The sequence below is a fragment of the Marmota flaviventris genome, chromosome 12 (genome assembly GCF_047511675.1).
Source record: "Marmota flaviventris isolate mMarFla1 chromosome 12, mMarFla1.hap1, whole genome shotgun sequence".
NCBI classification, from domain to species: domain Eukaryota; kingdom Metazoa; phylum Chordata; class Mammalia; order Rodentia; family Sciuridae; genus Marmota; species Marmota flaviventris.
The window spans coordinates 32,664,944-32,685,211 of record NC_092509.1 but is presented as its reverse complement, the minus strand read 5'-3'; the positions used below and the strand labels follow the sequence as shown (position 1 = coordinate 32,685,211).

General features: G+C 31.4%; 1 protein-coding gene across 1 annotated transcript in view; it reads right to left on the bottom strand.

Annotated features, from left to right (window-relative positions):
• Dnajc1 (DnaJ heat shock protein family (Hsp40) member C1) overlaps positions 1–20,268 on the bottom strand; it is a 225,857-nt gene that overhangs the window by 110,212 nt on the left and 95,377 nt on the right. Inside the window, exons 2-6 of the mRNA XM_027928571.2 lie at positions 17,574–17,675; positions 17,028–17,074; positions 9,385–9,550; positions 8,284–8,381; positions 7,241–7,334 (exon numbers count right to left, since the gene is read on the bottom strand). Coding sequence (XP_027784372.1) covers positions 7,241–7,334; positions 8,284–8,381; positions 9,385–9,550; positions 17,028–17,074; positions 17,574–17,675 — 507 coding nt within the window. The remainder of the gene's footprint in view (positions 1–7,240; positions 7,335–8,283; positions 8,382–9,384; positions 9,551–17,027; positions 17,075–17,573; positions 17,676–20,268) is intronic.

Here is a 20,268-nt window from a genome sequence, read left to right as displayed (position 1 = left end):
AATTGGAAAAAAGACTGAGTATACACCATTTCTTTTCTTTTCTTTCTTTCTTTTTTTTTTTTTTTTTTGGTAGCTGTAGATGGACAGAATGCCTTTATTTTATTTATTTTTATGTGGTGCTAAGGATTGAACTCAATGCCTCACACATGCTAGGCAAGCGCTCTGCCACTGAGCTACAGCCCCAGCCCACTCCATTTCTTTTTGACTGCTTGATAGCTTAGAGCAAAAGAGGAGATTTGTGCTAACAAATAACCTTAATCACAGGAAGACACCAAAAGTACATTTCTGAAAATCTGCCTACAAAGTGATATGCTCTATATTAAATTTTGTTGTTTTATTGACTATTATTACAATTTCAGGATTACACATAATGTATAATACATTTATAGTAAAGAATAAAGAATATAGAAAAAAATAAGTATACTTTGAATAAGGTTCAACATTTCTATACAGAACTATAATAATACTGAATTCATAAAAGGGAATAAAAATACAACAGAAAACCAGAAGCTGTGCCCTCTTCTGCCTGAGACAGTTGTACTCAAAAGATGCAAAGTCTAAAAGCTACTTTACAACTTGGGCTAAGAGAGAGATAAACTAAGACCATAGAAGCCCTCTATTGTGCCCCAATCCAATATAAGAATCCTTCTACAGCTTTTATCATAATTATAATCAGCCTGATTATTCTGAAAGAGAGTTTAGAATTAGACAATTTATTATACTAAATAGGAAGCTCTAGTTATCGAGCTATTGGGAAAACTTATTTTTGAGCCTTTATATTTCTTATATGTTAATATTTATTTTTATCTACTTTAAGTTTCACTTCTACCATTAACTAGTTGTGTCACTTTGGACAAAATGCTCCACCAATATGAGTCTTAAATATTTTTCATCTACAAAATATGAAATTAGTAAGACTAAATATCTCTAACATCCTAGCTAATTAGCATTTTGTGGCTTTTTATCTTTTCTACATCTAGCAATAAAACTAGAAAACTTTAAATTCTGTCTCTGGATTTCTGAGTACTTGCATCTAAAGCCCTCCTTTCATAGAGCTGAAGTAAGGAATGTTTGCCTTACGTTGTGAGGTTTTTCCAGTTTTCTGCAGCTTTTTGTCCCTTTTTAATAGTAGAGTTCACTCATAAAAATTCAGACCAGCTTCCTATCCCTTCTCATTTGTGTATGTACTTCCTATGTAAAATATATCTATCTGAAAAAATGTTGTTGTTGTTTTTTTTAAGTTTTAGAAAACTAAAGTATGCTGCTTCATCCCTTGGAAAACCTGTATTTAACTCTGAGAAGGGCAGGCAACAAATGCCTCTTAGTCTTTTAGAGGCTTTTCTTCCTTGCTAATTAGCTATGAATGTTTTGTTTGTTTGATTTCTGACAGAGTCCCAGCAAAGAGAAGCAAAAGGGTCTAGAAAGGAAGGGGCCTGATTGTAAAGGAGGGTGACCTCCAGACTTGTCCACAGTTGTAGTCTCCATGGGAGAAGCTGCTTGGGAGGGAGGATGCTTTCATTTATTGATAATTCCATAAAGTTCTATATCATACTCCCTTTACTCTTTAGGAACCCATTTATTGATTGATTGAAATAAAAGCTGGATCAACAGAAGATTCTTCTCTTTACTCAGTTACTGCTCTTAAACAACCTATAATTTCTCATGGGAGCGAGGATATACATACTAGAAACTTCCTACAATAATTTTTATTTTAACTGTGTTTATGTTAGAACAGCTTGGTAGTGAGAAATGGCAGAACTAGAACTTATCAATGTGAAAAAATTACAACTTTAGGCAATGCACACCTAAATGAGTTTTATATTTTGTAAGTTATATTACTAAGAAGCATATCAGAAACTTAAATAGTGAATTCTCTAAAAGTAAAACTATCTAGTAAATAAATTATGAGTACTTAAGACCTGTTTCATCTCAGACAATGACTATGATTTAAATTGATAATCACTTGAGATATCTGGCACTTTCTAATCTTAGCTGAGAAACAGATGATCTTAATAATCCAAATTGTTTATGGACCCAAATGTATGAGGCTCCAACACAAACAATGACAAAAATAAAGTTATAAGAGTAAGATTGAAAATAAGCACATAACACTAATTATACTTCATCAACTTTTATTACTTTCATGAATGCAAACACAAGATGAGTTTAAAAATATTCCAGGGTTGTGAGCATAGCTCAGTGGTAGAGTGCATGTTTATCATGTGCAAGGCTCTGGGTACAATCCCCAATGCACACATACACATACATCCCAGAAAGACATTATGAAGGTTAGAATAATTTCCTGGAATTAAACACTGAATAACAACAACATTAATGACAGGTTGAGTCTTAAAAGAATGTGTACTCCCTTCAAAACTATCATGAAGACATAAACAAACTCGTAAGATGTGAGAGTGTCACTGGGGCTATACTTTATATGTTACAAATAACTTCTAGCCTCAATGCATATAAGCCATGCCTTAAAAGAGTCCAAGTTCCTTGATATATTCTAATACATATTCCACATCTTATGCTGATCATTCTTCATGCTTTCTTAACTATTCACACAAACATTTTCAAGTTTCCCAAACTTCCCTGCATATAGAAATGCATCTTACTCCTCTCCAGTGTTCTTACCTCTCCAAGCACACACTAGCCTTCTATCTACTTCTCAATTCTCATTTGACTTCTTTTACATTTCTGCCTGTGTAAGTACATGAATGATATGGGGCATATATTTTGCTAAATAGCAATTTCTGTCGATCTTTTCCTTGAATATGAACCCATCTAGGAAATGTTTGATTTATTAAGTCAACATTATCAACAATGTTATACAGCAACATGTCAAGTATAATAGCATTGTTTTTCTAATCTACCAAATTCTTATCATCATCACAATATCCTTTTTAGAGAAAAAGAAGGAACACAACTTAGTACTGGAGGAAATAAGAACCTTCTCAAAAAGCAAAGGATATGGGTTGGGATGTAGCCCAGTGGTACATTTTATGCTTAGAATGTGCAAGGGCCCTGTGTTTAATTCCTAGCACAGGAAAGAAACAGAAAAAGAAAAAAGCAAAGGGTACTACAAAAACATACTTTTACCTCTACCCTGCCTGATCACAGAATCATTCAAGAGTATTTTCTACCCACTTAATAACCATTATGTGCTTTGTATCTACCACTTCTAACATTGTACACATATCTTTGCAGACAAGTAAGATAAAAATACTTTCCTATTCTATCAAGTAACTTTATTCTGTCTAAATGTTTTATTTTAGACTTGTTGTATCATATTTATCTACTAGAATATAAATCCCTGATCATCTATTAGAATGTAAATTCCTTAATTGATATACTCAGCATCTGGAGGCACAGAATATAATTGTAGATGATACTAATGGGCTATGTGATATCCTCTTTAAAAAAAAAAAAAGCCACTGTGCAATGTTTTTCTTAGATCTCTTTCAGATTTAACACAGTATATTAATAAACTGATTGTATGGGAAGTACTATATCTATGATATTATCTTTGTATACGACCTATTTCACAAAGTGGGTACTTTACTGTTAAGGGTCTATTCATCTTTCAAGACTTGGTTCAAGTGGCTCCCCTTTTCAGTTTTTCCTGGTCATGCTAAATAGATACAACTTACATCTTTGAACATCCTCAGAAGTCACTGTTTATACTATACATGTGAAACTTATATACCATATTGAATCCTGGTTATTTCAATTCATGTGTTGTAACTGTTACCTGACTTACATCCTAGAAGGCATATTTATTTCTAAAGTCCCTTGTAGTGCCTTATTTTTACATGTGTTTATACATTTTTATTCAAATGGCTGCATTATTTTTAAACATATGACCACATGAAGCTTAAATATTCTATATATAATAAATTATGTGTGTGTGTATATATCTATATGTATATGAATGAACTATTGTCATTTGTAAGTATTTCTTGGGGGTACAGAAAATAAATTTGGGTAACCTAAATAGGCAATAAATAACAGAGTTTTCTTAGAGATCCTTAATGTTGTGTAACAAATATAACCTGGATCATAAGTGAGTCAAAACTATCACTTTTCCCAATCCAGTAGATAACTCTATATGTATACAAAATGTAGTAAAGAAAAGGATATTTAGAGGATGAATGGGAAGAAAATAAGTTGGGAAGGGATGTTGCTATGACAAGATTTGGATACAGATTCTCCAGAGTGAACTGCACTTGCTGGAAAACTCCCACTTTTAAAAACTTACATAGAATATTTGCAGCTCAGTTTTACTTAATTTTTCATGAAAATTCAAGAGGCTCACTCAAGATGTAAAACTCTTGTTAATTAATATCTGCTTATTTATGCTTACAAGGGCTGTTTGTGTTAGCTCTTAAACCTATGTAATCCTACCTGCTCAGGAGACAGAAGAATCACAAGTTCAAGGCCAGCATGGGCAACTTTATGAGACCCTGTATCTAAATAAAAAAAAAAGGGGGCTGGGGGTATGCTTAAAGGTATAGCAACCTCAGGATTCAATGTCCAGTACCACAAAATAAACAAAAAACCCATTTTTGTCAGTTATACTTGTTTTTGTAATTACACAAGTCAATTAAAAACCATGTTAAAAAGATAAAATACGAGTAGGAATTAAAAGTTGTTTCTAAGAGAACCAAGTTTAGTGTTTTGGAAAGCTCCATGTAAGATTGCTAAAGATGCTTTTAACTAGAGATGAAAAACTATATAAGGATTCTGCAATGACATTGTTTCCTAAGAGTCTAATTAGATTCTTCTTTAAAGATATCAAGATTGGGATTGTCTTTAAAGAAACTGAGATTATAGGTATGGTTTATGCAAGGAAAAGGACAGGGAACTCCAACCAATGAATACTCTTTTAAAAATACAACAATAGCTCTATATTACTAGAGTAGTGATTAAATGTGAAGTACATGTTTAAAATGTTTAAGGCTATATGTGTCATTTTTTATGCGCAGGTCTCTATCTATTTTGGTTTTGTTTTGCTTTTGTTTTGGGGAAGGGGATTCTGGAAATTAAACCCAGAGGCACTTTACCACTAAGTTACATCTTCAGCCTTTTCAGTTTTTCATTTTTCGACATTTTTCTCTAGGTTGCTTAGGGCACTGCTAAATTGCTGAGGCTAGCTTTGAACTTGCCATCCTCCTGTTAAAGCCTCCTAAACCATTGGGATTATAGGTGTGCACTGCCATACCCGACTTTTATTCTTAGGTCTTTAGTAGGGCCCTTTTTTGACTATTGTACCAATCACCAATTCAGATTGCTTTCTGTTAAAATGAATTTTTCTAAATTTCCTAAGTATGCTATTTAAGAGGTTCTCAAAAAAGTATCACATAAAAACGTGTATCATCAAGCATATGTATTCACATTATAGAGTTTTATGGATGAACTAATATAGAATTTTATTATGAATTAATACAAAGTCACAACAGATAAAAAAAAAAGATAAACAAAAATCTAATCCTAACAGCAACTATTCAGTATTATTTTGCTAATGTCTTACATAAATTATATGTCTACCAATTTAAAATACTTATTACACTACTACAATCAGTAAAAGCAAACTGTATTACATTATTTTTTCAGTGACCACCAGAAAAACTGATCTTGCCTCTTCCTTTCTCCCTCTCTTCTTTCCTTTCCCTCTCTCCCTTTCACCTCCCTTTTCCTCAGACCACCCCCTCCCATTTCTTCCTTCCTTCCTCCTCTATCCTACCCCCCCCTTTCTGTGAATTGAATCCAGGGGCGCTGTTCCACTAAGCTACATCCTCAGGCCTTACTATTTTTTTTTTATTTTGACACAGGGTCTTGCCAAGTTGCTAAAACTGGCTTCAAACTTGTGCTCCCCTGACTTGGCCTCTAGGGTAGCTGGGATTACAGGTGTGTGCTACCACAACCAGTTCAGAAAAATCTTCAAATCATTATAAAAATATCAAGAATTTGCTTAAGCAAAAGGAAAAAATCATCTTGTTTTCCTTCTAGAATGCATTTGTGAGGAAGAAATAATTTAAATTATTAGATTTAAAATTTGAAAGTTAGATTTATAGAGGCCCTAAAAGGCTAATGCATAAGTATCTAAAAGTTGATAGGCAAAAGGTACCAAAAGATAGTAGAAACTTTAAAATTCAAACCAATTAAACAGCTTAAGAAAATAGTTCCTAAAAAGAATTTAAAGATTTTGTAAAATTTCTTATTTTCTAAAAATTTATGATTAAGCAAAACAGTTGTTTAATCTGATGGGTCTAGATACCATAGGCAAATAATTTAAAATAAATTGTAAAGGTAAGCCACTGAAATACATTAGTTCTTGTTTGGCAAATTATCTTGCATGCTAAGAAATATGTTAATTTTATAAAATAAATGACTGCAAATTACTTAGAATAAAATAACAAATAAGTATTTAAGATTGACAGCTCTGATGATAACAAAAGACAAAGTAGGCAGAACTGGTTCTCTAGCTTAAACACACTTATTTACTGAAGCAAAACATTTCTCCTCCAAAATTATAATCTCAAAAATTTCTGCAGTAAAAAGTATTTACTTACTTTCAAGTATTATATTTATGTGTTGGGAATTTTCTAAGTAAGCAAAACAATTAGAATTAGCAAAAGCAATAATTTAATAGAACACATTTTTTATGTTAATTGCCATATAAATAAATATACCCACATTTTATTGGGTATTATCTTGAAACAGACACTCTGATTATCAGAAAACAAAATGTCCTCACTCCTCTTAAAATTCCAAATAAATGGAAAGCAATATATATGTATTTTTGCATAATTACACAGATGCTCATGTTATGGGCTTTTTTTAAAAAAAAAAAAAAACATCATGTACTCAAATGCTATTAAAATAATAGGTGATAAGCCACTTGAGTTCTGTTCCTTTTTACTGGTTATGCCTTTCATGATAATAGCAGATTAAACTTTTACTGCTTTTATATCTGTCCTAACAATAGATTTTTTTTTCCTTTTCCTAGTGTCCTGGAATTCTAAGGTGTTCTAAAAGCAAAAATAAAAGATAATTATAGAAATAAGATAACTAAACAATCTTGAAACTACTCTAAACTACTTATAAAAATATCATTCAACTCATTCAATCTTATGAAGCATATAATAGCATTCATACAGCAGACACTGGCCTAAATTATTTCATGAATAACTAAAAGAGAAAGCATCTAATAGGATATGAAAGAAGTACCTTTTACCTGAATTAGATGAGGCAAGGCTTTTAGTGTAAGGCAAAACCAAATTCCTAGCTTGCATGGAAGCAAATCATGCCACTGTGGTTTTATTAGCAATCTAAAAGGGGAAAAACCCAAACACATCAGTGAAATAGAAAATGCTAGGAAACAAAACAAAATGTTTTTTAAAAGATCATGAATTCTTTTTTGAACACCTATTTTAACCAAAAAAGTAAAAGTATTCAATGAAATACTTATGATGTTATCACTTAATTTTACTCTACTATGAAATGCAATACTTACAAATGCAATAATATATAGCAAGTAAGAGAATCTAGGTTAAGATTTTGGGAAAGGAGACTCATACTCAAATTACAAACAAACAAAAATCCTCTTTCTAACCTGAACTTTTCATCATTTTTGCATAATGAATTCTTAAACCTTATGATTACTTCAGCTATAAAAGACTAACCATAGTCAGAATGTTCCCAAGTGCTGACAACCAGATCCGAAGACTGTAGCATAAACAAACCAATACATAAAAATTAATGTCATTTGCAGTTCACTGAAGCATTACTCACTGATGTCATCAGAATAGAAGACAGGCAGAATGGTCTCTGATCTCCATCCCACATTGATCCAGTTTATGTCATGCTGTGTGAACTATTTAAACCCTTTATTTATTTCTATGAATCAATAGAAGAAATCATGGTATCTTTTTGAGTGTACCGCATATCACTGCCTCTTTATATATTGTCATTCCTGAGCTAAGAGATAGATTCTTTTAGTAATATTTTGTTTCTAAAGTTTAGTACAAAAATTTCATACTACAAGAATTTGAGAGTTTATATTATTTAAATATATATGAGCACTTCATAAGGAAAGAAAACCTGTACTAATTTTCTTAAAGATTAGAATTTGTCTTACAAACTTCAGCTCACTAGTCTTTATAAACCTACTATAGATAAAAATGAGAGCATATGTGAAATGGATATACATATGAAGTTGACTCATATTAAAGACATTTAAAAAGTTTCAAGTTATAAAGTATTTTTATATACTCCTACCTTTCATTTTTTTCTGAAGCACCAAGTTTTGATATATCCACACTCTTGTTGCCGGTCTTTTTTTTCTTTTCTCTCTTTTTTCTACTAAGCAGTTCATCCTTAATGTGGAAAGAATTATGGTTACAGGTTATCATTAACATGTATTCTTAAATGTTATCAAGATGCTTCTGTGAAGAGTAAACACTTCAGAGGTACATTTATGCAAATGTATGTAAGGTCCAACATAATTAAGTAAAATCATCAATCTTTCACAATAACTGTTGCCATGGTATCCAGGCCTTTACACACATGAAGTTTGGCACTGTCAGTCATGTGCATCTCCATAGCAATCGAAGTTTTCTAAGAAAAAGCATTCAACTTACTTTTTCTCATTCATGCGACTTTAATAATGTCTCTTCAAAAGGAATGAGTAAACAGATTCTAATTCATGAATCCTGATAAATATGTTTGATTACCTTTAGCATATAAATAAAAACCCATGGCAGAATAAAGTGTATAATAGCATTTCAGACCAAGAAAAATGTAATAATTTTCTGTTAAACCAATCTCTGAAGTCATAAAATACATTAATCTTGAATCTTATGAATTAGTTAAAATGTTTTTAAAATAAACATTCATTATGTAAGGGCCTATGACAAAAAGTTTCAAGAATCAATCTTACATTAAAAAATAATATATTTAAAAGATGATAATTAAGAAAACATGTACTTTCTTATTTTCAGCTAGATATTCAGACCTTCGCAAAGTTTTAAAATGAGTGCCATATTTTAAAAAATATTTAGTTGTCAATGGACCTTTATTTTATTTATTTATATGTGATGCTGAGAATTGAACCCAGGGCCTCACACATACTAGGCAAATGCCCTACCACTGACCCATAACCCCAGCCCCTGAGTGCCATATTTTTTAAAAAGAAGTATTATTTTTCTTATTTCATTGGTACTTCTTAGGAATAAATAAAACACTAACTATTGAGTGTAAAACTATTAGAATGATGAGTATATGCTGAAAATAGAAATTCTCATCACTTGAAAAATAAATGTCTGAAATTCCACATGAAATGAAGGAAGCCAGATCATTTGATTTATCACCAATACTCACCAATTGTTTTTCCAGGTAGATTGACCAAACCACAGCATAATGACCCACTGTGAGAATAATGAACAAGAGTAATGCCAGCTCAGCATTGCTCATTTTTCTCACCCGCCTGTAGTAAAATACAGGCTGCCGCCAATCTGGAAGTCCATTGATCAGAATATCATCATACCTACAGTAGCAAATATAAAGATTATCCATAGGGACTTTAAAATAAAAACAAAAAGCTTTATTTATACCTATATTTTTTTTAAAAAGAATTTTCCCAAATAGATAACATAAATTATGTAGATTGCCAGCATATAATGTCTAGTGAATTCAAAGCACTGTATGTGGCTCCAAATACTGACAACCTTTAAGAATGTGCACAGAAAGAATACACTATGTTTTACAGAACCCCAGGATCTAAACTAAAGGAGGTAAAATAATTTACCTGTCTACCACAGTCTCGCATCACAAAAAGTTCACAAGAAAAAGCTTATACCACAAAAGTCCACAAGAAAAGGAAGGCTCTTGCTGGGAGAAAAATCAAAATCAGAGGTTTTGTTACCATGAATTACATATATATTGAATCAAATTCAGGATAAATTTTTTAGTCTGTGTTTTTAGTTCTAACCTCATACTATGGGGATTCAAGTTAAAACATTTATATGCCTTATTTTATGCAAAAAAATTAAAGCTATAAAATGAGCACTTTGTATTTTGTATTGCTCAATTTCCTTTAGAAAAAAAGGGATATGGAAACAGCCAACATTTATATCAGATTTCATAAAACTGCTTATTTGTAACCATTTAAAAAGTGGCGATTTCCTCATTTTTGGCTTTTGCTGGGAAGGAAGAACATTAATAAGTAAAAAAACCTTTCCTTGCAATACATTTAAATTATCTTTCCTGGTACTATAGGGATAAAGTATATTTTTTTTATTTAAAAAATTTCTTTAAAATAAAATTTCAACTGAATTTAAATTTACCTATCAGTTATTAAAGCAAATATTTTTAAGATTAAAAATAAGAAGTAATTGTTTATGACTGTGAAACACAAAATGGTCACAAACACTGTTATGTTCAACACACGTAACCTGTTAATCTTAATTGAACACAACTCATTAAATATTCTAATCACACTATATCCAGAATTAAATCTTCACTGAAAGGCCTAATTTGGTGCAACACATTGACCAAAATATTTTAATTAAAAATATTCTGAGTTAGTCGCAGGCCTAATTACAGGAATAGAAATAGGGTCTATATTGTCAGGCAGGTCAGCAGAACTCAGTAGTAGGTTTTTCTCAAGTAAATTGACCGATCTAGGAATAATAGCGCAGCTGCTAAACTGCCAGTCTTGACGTGTAAATCAATTTAAATGCTACAACTGCAGTAGCTACTTTGATAGTTATTAAATTGATACCTTGGAGATATACTAAAAAAAAATTTAAGCAGAGGGTCTATTACAGGCAACTTCTATTTTCCATAGAAAAGACTGGTTATTAATGCAAAATATATTTTATTGGCAATTTTAGAACATCTGACTATTAAATCAACTTAGATTATTAATAATACTATTAGATCAGAATAACCAAATATTGAAAACAAAGAAAATTAATTAACATTAAACTCTTAAAATGCAAACTGTGTATTATGTGAGAATATAGAAATTAAAATATGGTTGTACAGTGGCAGGGTCAAGAAAGATTTGATGCTAAATATCCTCCTTTTCAATATTTGCAGCAATTCTTGAATATTAGCATCAAAATATAATGACAAAAACCCTACCATTACTGTTCTTAAAAATTATATTTAAATCTATTTTTTTAAAAAAACTGTCTCATTTAAAACTAGATGTGGAAAGGTAAAAAGGTTTCAATTACTACAGCACACGATTGTAACATTCAAATGAAGTCCAATGAATGTTAAGTTCCAAGTTTATTATAAATCCTTATTTTACTTCATATTCATTGGGGTGGAGGATCCTAATATAAAAATTATTATCTCCAGCAAATCTCTCTGAAATGACTTTGTGAAAAAAGTAAGGTTATTAATGAAGACCATCTAAGAAAGTGGAGACAATTTCCTAGTAGCAGTACTAAATGCTAAATTTGTTTTATATCTAAACTGCACTGGAAAAATACATGGTTGAACTCATAGCTAAGAATTTCCTATCAAATATTTTATTATCAATACTGCTGAAAATGCTAAGTATCTGTTAATAATTACTTTTCTACTCCCCATATAAACTGTATTTAGTGCACAACCAAATCCAAAAGTAGCAAAACCCTGTGTACTGAACACATTAAACACAACCAGATATTTATTAGATTATGTTGCCACTCTAAACAATAGTGTCCAAGGATTAAGCTTAGAATCATGTTCTATTGATTTTATTATCAATGAACATTATGACCTAGGGGACTGATCATTTTAAGGGAAGATGGCTTCTATTATAATTCACTTTTTAGAATTTATACTGTTAAAAGATAAATTACTGCTTTCCTGATAAAACACTGAAAAGAAAAATATACTTTTAAAATACACAGGCACTGTATTTTTCAATAAGCTATTTAAAGAAAAACGTGTTATGGGCTGGGGATGTGGCTCAAGCGGTAGCGCGCTCGCCTGGCATGCGTGCAGCCCGGGTTCGATCCTCAGCACCACATACAAACAAAAGATGTTGTGTCCGCTGATAAATAAAAAATATATATATATTAAAAAAATTCTCTCTCTCTCTCTCTCCCTCTCTCTTTAAAAAAAAAGAAAAAAGAAAGAAAAACATGTGTTAACACCACAAAATTTAAGACATCCCTTTATCATGTTTTTATATTTAAGCACATAACACTGTTAAAATACTCTGTAATTGAGACTGATACAAACTGTTCTTAATTGTGTGTGAAAACCAGATCAAGAATGTAGAAATGGGGCTGGGGTTGTGTCAGCAGTAGAGCACTCGCCTAGCATGCGTGAGGCACTGGGTTCAATCCTCAACACCACATAAAGATAAAATAAAGATATTGTGTCCACCTAAAACTAAAAATAAATATTTTACACAGAGAAGCAAATCTCTATGATAAAAATATCATTGAGGCAAAAAGTATATAACTGTAAGGTATTTTATTCTAAATAAAAACACTGATCAATTCCACATATCTAACATATGACCTAATGCATGCTTATTTCATTTGATTTTCTTAAAATCTATGTGATAAACATGAAATAATGGTTGTCTAATCTTTAGTGAGTTCCATTCAGAACCCACAGTTCATCAAACATATTCAGCCTAATATAGTTTTTAGAAAGTAAGTAAAACCTTAAAATTTCGAATTACCAACAGGAAAAATTATGTAAATTTAAAATACCAGTACATTTTGAAACAAAACAGAAATTATGTAACTAAAATAGAAAATTTGTGTATTTTTAAAATGAATAATTCTGGCACTTGCCTAAATTGTGATTCCCATCATATAAAGCTTAAATTTTTAGCTTAACAACAACATAACTTTAATTTGGGTCAGATTTCAAACTTTCCAGTAAAAGTTAATTATACAGAGATCATAAACAGAAAATAAGACAAAATTAATTGATCCTATGCTTTCTTTAAATATGTTTATATATATTTAACATATAATATATATATATATATATATATATATATATATGTTAAAAATTGTGGTACTTAGCACTTTCTACATTGTATATGTGTCATATCTTCAAATTAGGTAAGTTCTAAAATGAGATTTTTTAATTCTCAGATTAATGTTTATTTTGATTAAAACAAATTTGTAATCAAACAACAATAACTAGGTAATGGATTTTTAAAATTTTAACTAACTGAGGCTGATAACTATACTTTCAATTGCACTGTAAACAAAACATGATTTCATTTAGTAAACTAAAAAATACATTCAACTTTCATAAATACAGAAACAAAATACACAAAAAAATTTTAATCTGCAAAATAAGACTGGTTAAAATTTATAACAGATTTAAAACAAAAGTAAATGATGTTAATATAACTAAAGCACAATGTAATGTGTATATATATATATACACATAAGTAGATTGTACTTTAGTCATATTAACTAAATAAATTGTACTTTAGTCATATTAACTAACATAATTAAGAGAGAGAGAGAGAGAGAGAGAGAGAGAGAGAGAGAGACTGTTACCCAATACTTGTATTTAATATGTACGTATATATACAGTTACATATATATGGTGTGTGTGTGTGTGTGTGTGTGTGTGTGTGTATGATGACTGGTACCCAACATTTAGCTAAACTCAGGGCACATGTATAGAAATTTATGTTGGAACATAGCTGGGCTACTGTTCCCCAAAATAAGTGAGTTACCTAAGAAGTTTAAGAAAGGCTGCTATGCTAAGTTTCCTCACACCACTAACCAGTAAAACCTGTTATTTTCATGTTACAGCTTATGCCTTTGAGAGAATAGGGGTCTAAAAGTTTATTCATAATTGCATTTCTAGGAATCTACCCAAAAGAAATGAAAACACACGTCTACACAAAGATTTATTCATAAATATTCATAGCAGCATTATTTAACATCACCAAAAAGTGGAAACAACTCAAAGGTCCATCAGTTGGTGAATGGATGAACAAAAGTAGTATATCTACACAATGGAATACTATTTAGCAATAAAAAAGAATGAAGTGCTACAATGTGGATAAACCTCAAAAATATTATTTTCTAGAAGGAAGCCAGATGCAAAAGACTATATATAATACGTGATTCCATTTATAGGAAATAAGCAGCACTGACAAATTTACAGACATGAAAGTAGATCAGTGACTGCCCAGAGATAGGGATCAGAGACAAGAGTGCCTGCAAATGAGTTTTGAGTGAATTTTTTCAAAAATATTTTTTAATTGTCAATGAACCTTTATTTTATTTATTTATACATGGTGCTGAGAATAGAACCCAGTGCCTCACACATGCTTGGCAAGTGTTCTACTACTGAGCCACAACCCCTTGAGTGAATTTTTTGAAATAATAGAAATATTAAAAACCTGGATTGCGGTGATGGTTTGTAAAACTCTGTACATTACCAACAGTAAATGAGTTGTAAACTTAAAGCAAAAGATTTTCATGATATATAATTAACACTTTGGCTGTCATGAAATAAAATAATACTTGTGTTTTTCTTAAAAACATTATCCAGTTTGGTGGTTATTTCATTTCTCTTCCCTTTTCTACCAAAATTTAGATAATACATCTGATTATTTCACACGTAAGGAAAAAAAAAAAAGAAAAGAAAACATGTCTGACAATTTTCCAAACTGCAAATTCCTAGAAGATCACTTTTAGTGTGTGTGCAGGGGATAAACTCCAAACCAGCACCTTGCACATTTTGGGCAGGTGTTCTGCCACTGAGCTATATGCTTAGCCCTAGAAGGTTATACTTTTAAAAGCTCTTATTTAATGAATATTTATTATAAACAATTGTGATATCAAGAATATTTTAAGGCCAACATGAGACACTCTTCTGTAGAAGATAAAGCTGTGTTCTATTCTTTCTTTCTTTAAGGAATTATGAACATTAGGTAATTGTCTGCAGAGATGCCTTTCTCACTTAAATACTCACAGGTCACCTGGCCTCAGGCGCAAGCTTTAGAGGAGTGAATCTCAGCTTGATTAGTTAAGACTTTTGCCTCAAGGAAAACCAGTTACCAAAGAGTTACTTGGGCCTCAAGGGGTCTAAATACTACAGCTGTTTGTGTAACTGTCAGATCCATTTTTTTCTACCAATACTCTAAAATAAACGCAGAGGGAACTAATCCTAGAGAGATAATGTTAGATGAGTTTATGTTAATGAAAAGACAGCTTATACATAAGAAGTGATTCATATGAAAAGACAGATAATTTCAGTAACTGAAAGACATTGTTACAAAGTTTATTGACAACAACAAACAAAAAGTCAAAATCTGATGCTAAGGATGTTGGAAGACTAAATAAAGCTATCTTTACAGACACATTTTTGATGTGTGAAACAAAAGTAGGGGCTCATTGAAAGGAACTAACTAGAAAATTTGCACAGAATGACCAACACTTCTTTCAACACACTTTTAGGACTCTTTCAACACTATAGATTATCTCAAACCCAAGGAATGTCTGCTATGGTACCTGGATCAATGCCAGCCCTTGTTATAAAGCCAAGAATACTTCAAGAGAATATCTTGATTCCTTGCTTTGCAATCTGACAAACTGAGGAGGTATTCAAACTAAACAGTCAAGATGACAACCAAGAGTGGTAGCTAACATTTTAGGATACAGAATAATTCTGGACAATACATTTGAACAAAGACTCAAAATGTTCATAGCTTATTTTCAGGGTTGTTTTTAAGATGTATTTTTAGCACCACACACAGATACAAATACTTAAGTTGGATTTAAGCTTATATTTCAAATAACTGGGCTTTGGGGTTGGTGGGTTGTTGTTGTTTTAAGTACTTTTTTTAAAAACTGTAAGGCAACATTTTAAAATTTTGGATTGTGGCCCATGTCTCATGAAATCAATTTTATGAACCAAAGCAGCTTTGGTGGGTTGGGAGACTAGACAGACCAGAATGGAAAAAAATCAAGTCTCTTTCAAATATAATAGGGTTTTGTGAGCCTTTTATTTCAGTTTTGTGTGTGTCCCCTGAGGTATTATTTTGAATGTATATCTTACTGTGAGTCTGACTTATAAAACTTCGAAGCCCCACAATAGTATCTATATTCCACCCATTCTAAAGGGAGTAAAGGAAAGGAGCCTCTCTGCAATCTCTTCTTAAGTCAATGGTATTAGAAACCACTATGTAAGAGTATTACCCTCTTATGAAAGGGGCACAGAAAAGTCCCAGAGTAAGAGGCTGCCTCCACTTTGAGGTTTAACCCTAAACACAATAACTTGAGCAGAATTAAGAAATGGGAAGAAGGCAAAAGAAATGAGAAAGGCATGAATATTTTTCTTCCATCTGTATCTTCTATGGGCTTATCCACATCATTTTCTCACTCATAAATTTGGTTAATTATTTTGAGAGTGAGGAAATATGGAAGCGTACTAAGGGCTAGGTTGTGACTCAGTTATAGAGTGCTTGTTTAGCACATGTGAGTCACTGGATTTGATTCCCAGCACCACACAAAAACTAAATAAACAAAATAAAGGTATTCTGTCCATCTACAACTAAGAAAGAGAATGTATCAACTTGACTATTTTTTAACAGGCTAATTATAAACATTTAAGAAATGAGAGAAGGAAGACCAACAACCACATATCAGATAGGAGCTAATAAAGATATATCAAATAGAATGGACATTTGTTTGGAATCAAGTAGTATTTATATTTCCCAGGGCATAAACATCCATGTTAAAAATCTTATCTATGAAGCAGAACCACCTAATATTATGACTCCTGATTTTAGAGTCTTATAGACTCTGATTCAAACTAGTAAATATTTCAACAAAAAATTACATTTAATTGTAAAATATTTTTTAAAAACTACATTTGTAAAAAATACAGTTGTAAACACTGCATTTCTTGGAAGGAATGAAAATAGAACACCAACTTATAATAAATAAAATGTTCAATAAGACTTAATTCTTTTTAGAAGATGTGGCATGAAACTACATCTTAATTCAGAAGCATAAATAAACACTCACCTCTGCCTTCGTTCATCATCCTTTAAAACTTCATAAATGGCCACCAACTAAAACAGAAGCATTACTTTAAAACAAAAATACTCTCAACTATAAGAAATAACACACAGGTGAGTGAAGGCTTTATAATGTACATGCAGAAAACCCTATGTGTGCATAAGTGCAATAAACAGACAAAATCTTAACTATAAGTAATGTTTTATGTTTTGGGTAGCACCTTAAGAAGATTAAAAAAATGCTTGAGGTCAAAATGAACCTTTGTGAAAGCAGCAAAAGTAACAGCTTATCTTAAAATACACTTTTTAAAAACAAAAGCTGTAATTTAGACAAGAAAATTATGACAATTATGACCCTCCAAGCATTTAGAGAGTCTGACACTACAAAATGTTGGTGAAAACTTATTTCATTAAAAATTGAATAAATTTATATTTTTAGACTACTATTTCATTTTTAAAAGGAAATATTCTACATGTAAGTTAATATTCAACCATAGATAATAATTATTAATACAATTGTCACAATATATATATAAAGGCATATTTCACTTACTTGTCTAAACTGAGTTTCTGCATTTTCATCTTTATTCTTGTCTGGATGTAAAGTCAGTGAAAGCTTACGATATGCTTTTCTGATGTCTGCAGATGAAGCATCCTGGAGGTGGTAGGGGGAGGGGAAAATACAAAGCAAACTTTGTCAGAAAAAGAAATTCCCAGAACCTTGTTAAGATCTGAGAAGACAGCCAACCAAGTGCAGGACCCCAGGCAATGTAATTTGAGCAATCAGTCTAACAACCGGGCTATGCAGCTAGCTTCACCCACATGACTGAACAATTATTCAATCTAATTTGGCTCTCCTCTTAACTTTTCATTACCATACAGTCACTTAAAGAAGACAGTATTTGGCAAAACTTTTCAAACACTTGCCTTCCTAAAATTAACCAATAAATCTTTTTCAGTAATTAAGAGATCAAAAAGAAGCAAATTAAAAATTAATACATCTGTGTGCCTTCAAAGAAGGTCTTTATGTATTTGAGAATCTTAAAGCTAATTTCTGAATCCCAGGCTTACCATATGTACTTTATTTATTGTTATTTATATTGAATTTAACATTCAGCAACAATTTATGGAATATCAATTTCACATGTCAAAAAGTATGTCTATTTGAAGGCAGTTAAATTTTCATTTATTTAAAAATTATAATTTAAAATAGTTATGTTATATAGTTATATTGTACTTAAATATTTTTCAGTACTTTAAAAGATGCTTTCAATGTTTTCCAGTTTCCCCAGTATTTGTAGAAATAAATTTTCCCACTACTTGTATATTACTAATATAGTTTAAATATGTTTTAAAGGACACTTGGTTCAGTACTTCAGATTAAGTGCATGTTAAAACTACATTTTATATAATCTTGTGTGCACAGGTAAAATCAGAGAATATCATTCTACATGGCTAATACAAAATACACAAATAAAGAACAAAGAATACACTGAGATTTAAAATTTTATCTCTACTAAGTTTAAAAGACATTTCAATAACATATTCATGAGGCAAAATGATAACAAAGTTGCTTATAAAATTTTATCTTTTATTTTATAGCTATTTGTCCAAATAATTCCTCCAACTAATAAAAAGTTCAAATGACTAACAAATTAAACAAACAAGGATTTTTACAGTGGGACTAAAAAGTTGTTAAAGAAACAGGTGGAGAAAGATAAAGTGAGACTATATTTAATCTGTAAAGATTTCCTTTTATAAACTACTATTTTCATTACCAGTTTTCTGGGGCTGGTTGCTTCTGCTCAGTATCCTATGCTAGGTATTAATATTTTTGTGACTAGAAGGCTGAGAACTAGAAAATTAGCAAAGTAAGTTTTGCAGGTAATATGGTTATTTTTTATTCTAATTTGCTCAATGAAATTGATGTCCTCCCTGCATTAGACTACAGGTCATCTGTGGTAAAAGGAATGATTGTCTAATGGAAATGTGTGATGAATCTTTTTGTTGATCAGAAGCCAAGTGTCAACTGAATAACCATTCTCTAATTTGGACTTCATATTTTATTAAATTGAGACTATACCATAGAGAAAATTACTCCCAAAGTAGATTTCTTATAAAATAAGAACTTACATATCTTTTTTTTGGTGGGGGCGGGTACTGGGGATTGAACTCTGGGGCAATCGACCACTGAGCCACATCCCCTTCTATCTAAGCCTCTGGAGCTGCTGGGAATACAGGCGTGCTCCACCGTGCCTGGCTACATATATTTTTTATTAAAAAATTGATAAATGCTAATCATATAACATCTATGACTTATTTAAAAATAAAAATGACTAATAGTCACCCAAGGCATTTCCTTGCTTCCATTCTTGCCATTCTGACCCAAATACTCCATTTTTTCTGTCACAGTATATACTCCAAAAACAAATTTGGCCAGATGGTTCTCCTGTTACAAACACTTCGGTAGCTACCTTTAGTGTCTTCATCAACTGTATTTTCCCATCTTTTTAGCCTTATCTCTATGTTGGCCCATCCTCCTGATCTCCCAGATCATTACATTTTAAGATGCAGTTCACCAACTTCATGTATACAGCCAATTTCTGTTAGGGAATTGATCTCTCAGGCTACACAAAAACCCTGCCTGGCTATTTTCCTCTTAAGAACCCACCCAATAGAGTTATTTCACCAATAAGCTCTATTTTAAGTAGATAAAGCTGAAATGCTTAGAGATGTTTCTATCTAAAAAGATATGCTCTAGACATGTTGTACCTAAAATTAGATGATGTATTTATATAATGTAACATGCTTAATGAATCTTAACTTGTTTTTACCCACATAACAAACCTATAATGTAAGTCCAGTTATTACCAGGTCCATTTTACTGATGAGGTGAGAGAGAGAGGTTAAGTAATTTTTCAAGTACACACTGCTTGCATATAGATGAAAAGAGAATTCAAATACAGAAAATACTTGATTCTTTTTCATAATCAGTCCCCTTTGTTAGCTTCAATTTTGGGCTTAATAACTTCACAAAGGGCTACTGATTTGGGACGGCAGTGAGAAGAAGTGTTATATTCCAATTGATCTGATAAAGTATATTGAACATGTTATCATAACTACAGTATGAAAATACTCAATTGAAATTTTGTTTGTGTATTTTTGTTTTTTGAGATAGTATTTCAATATGTTGACCAGGCTTTCATCAAACTCCTGGGCTCAAGTGATCTTCCGGCTTCAGCCTCCTG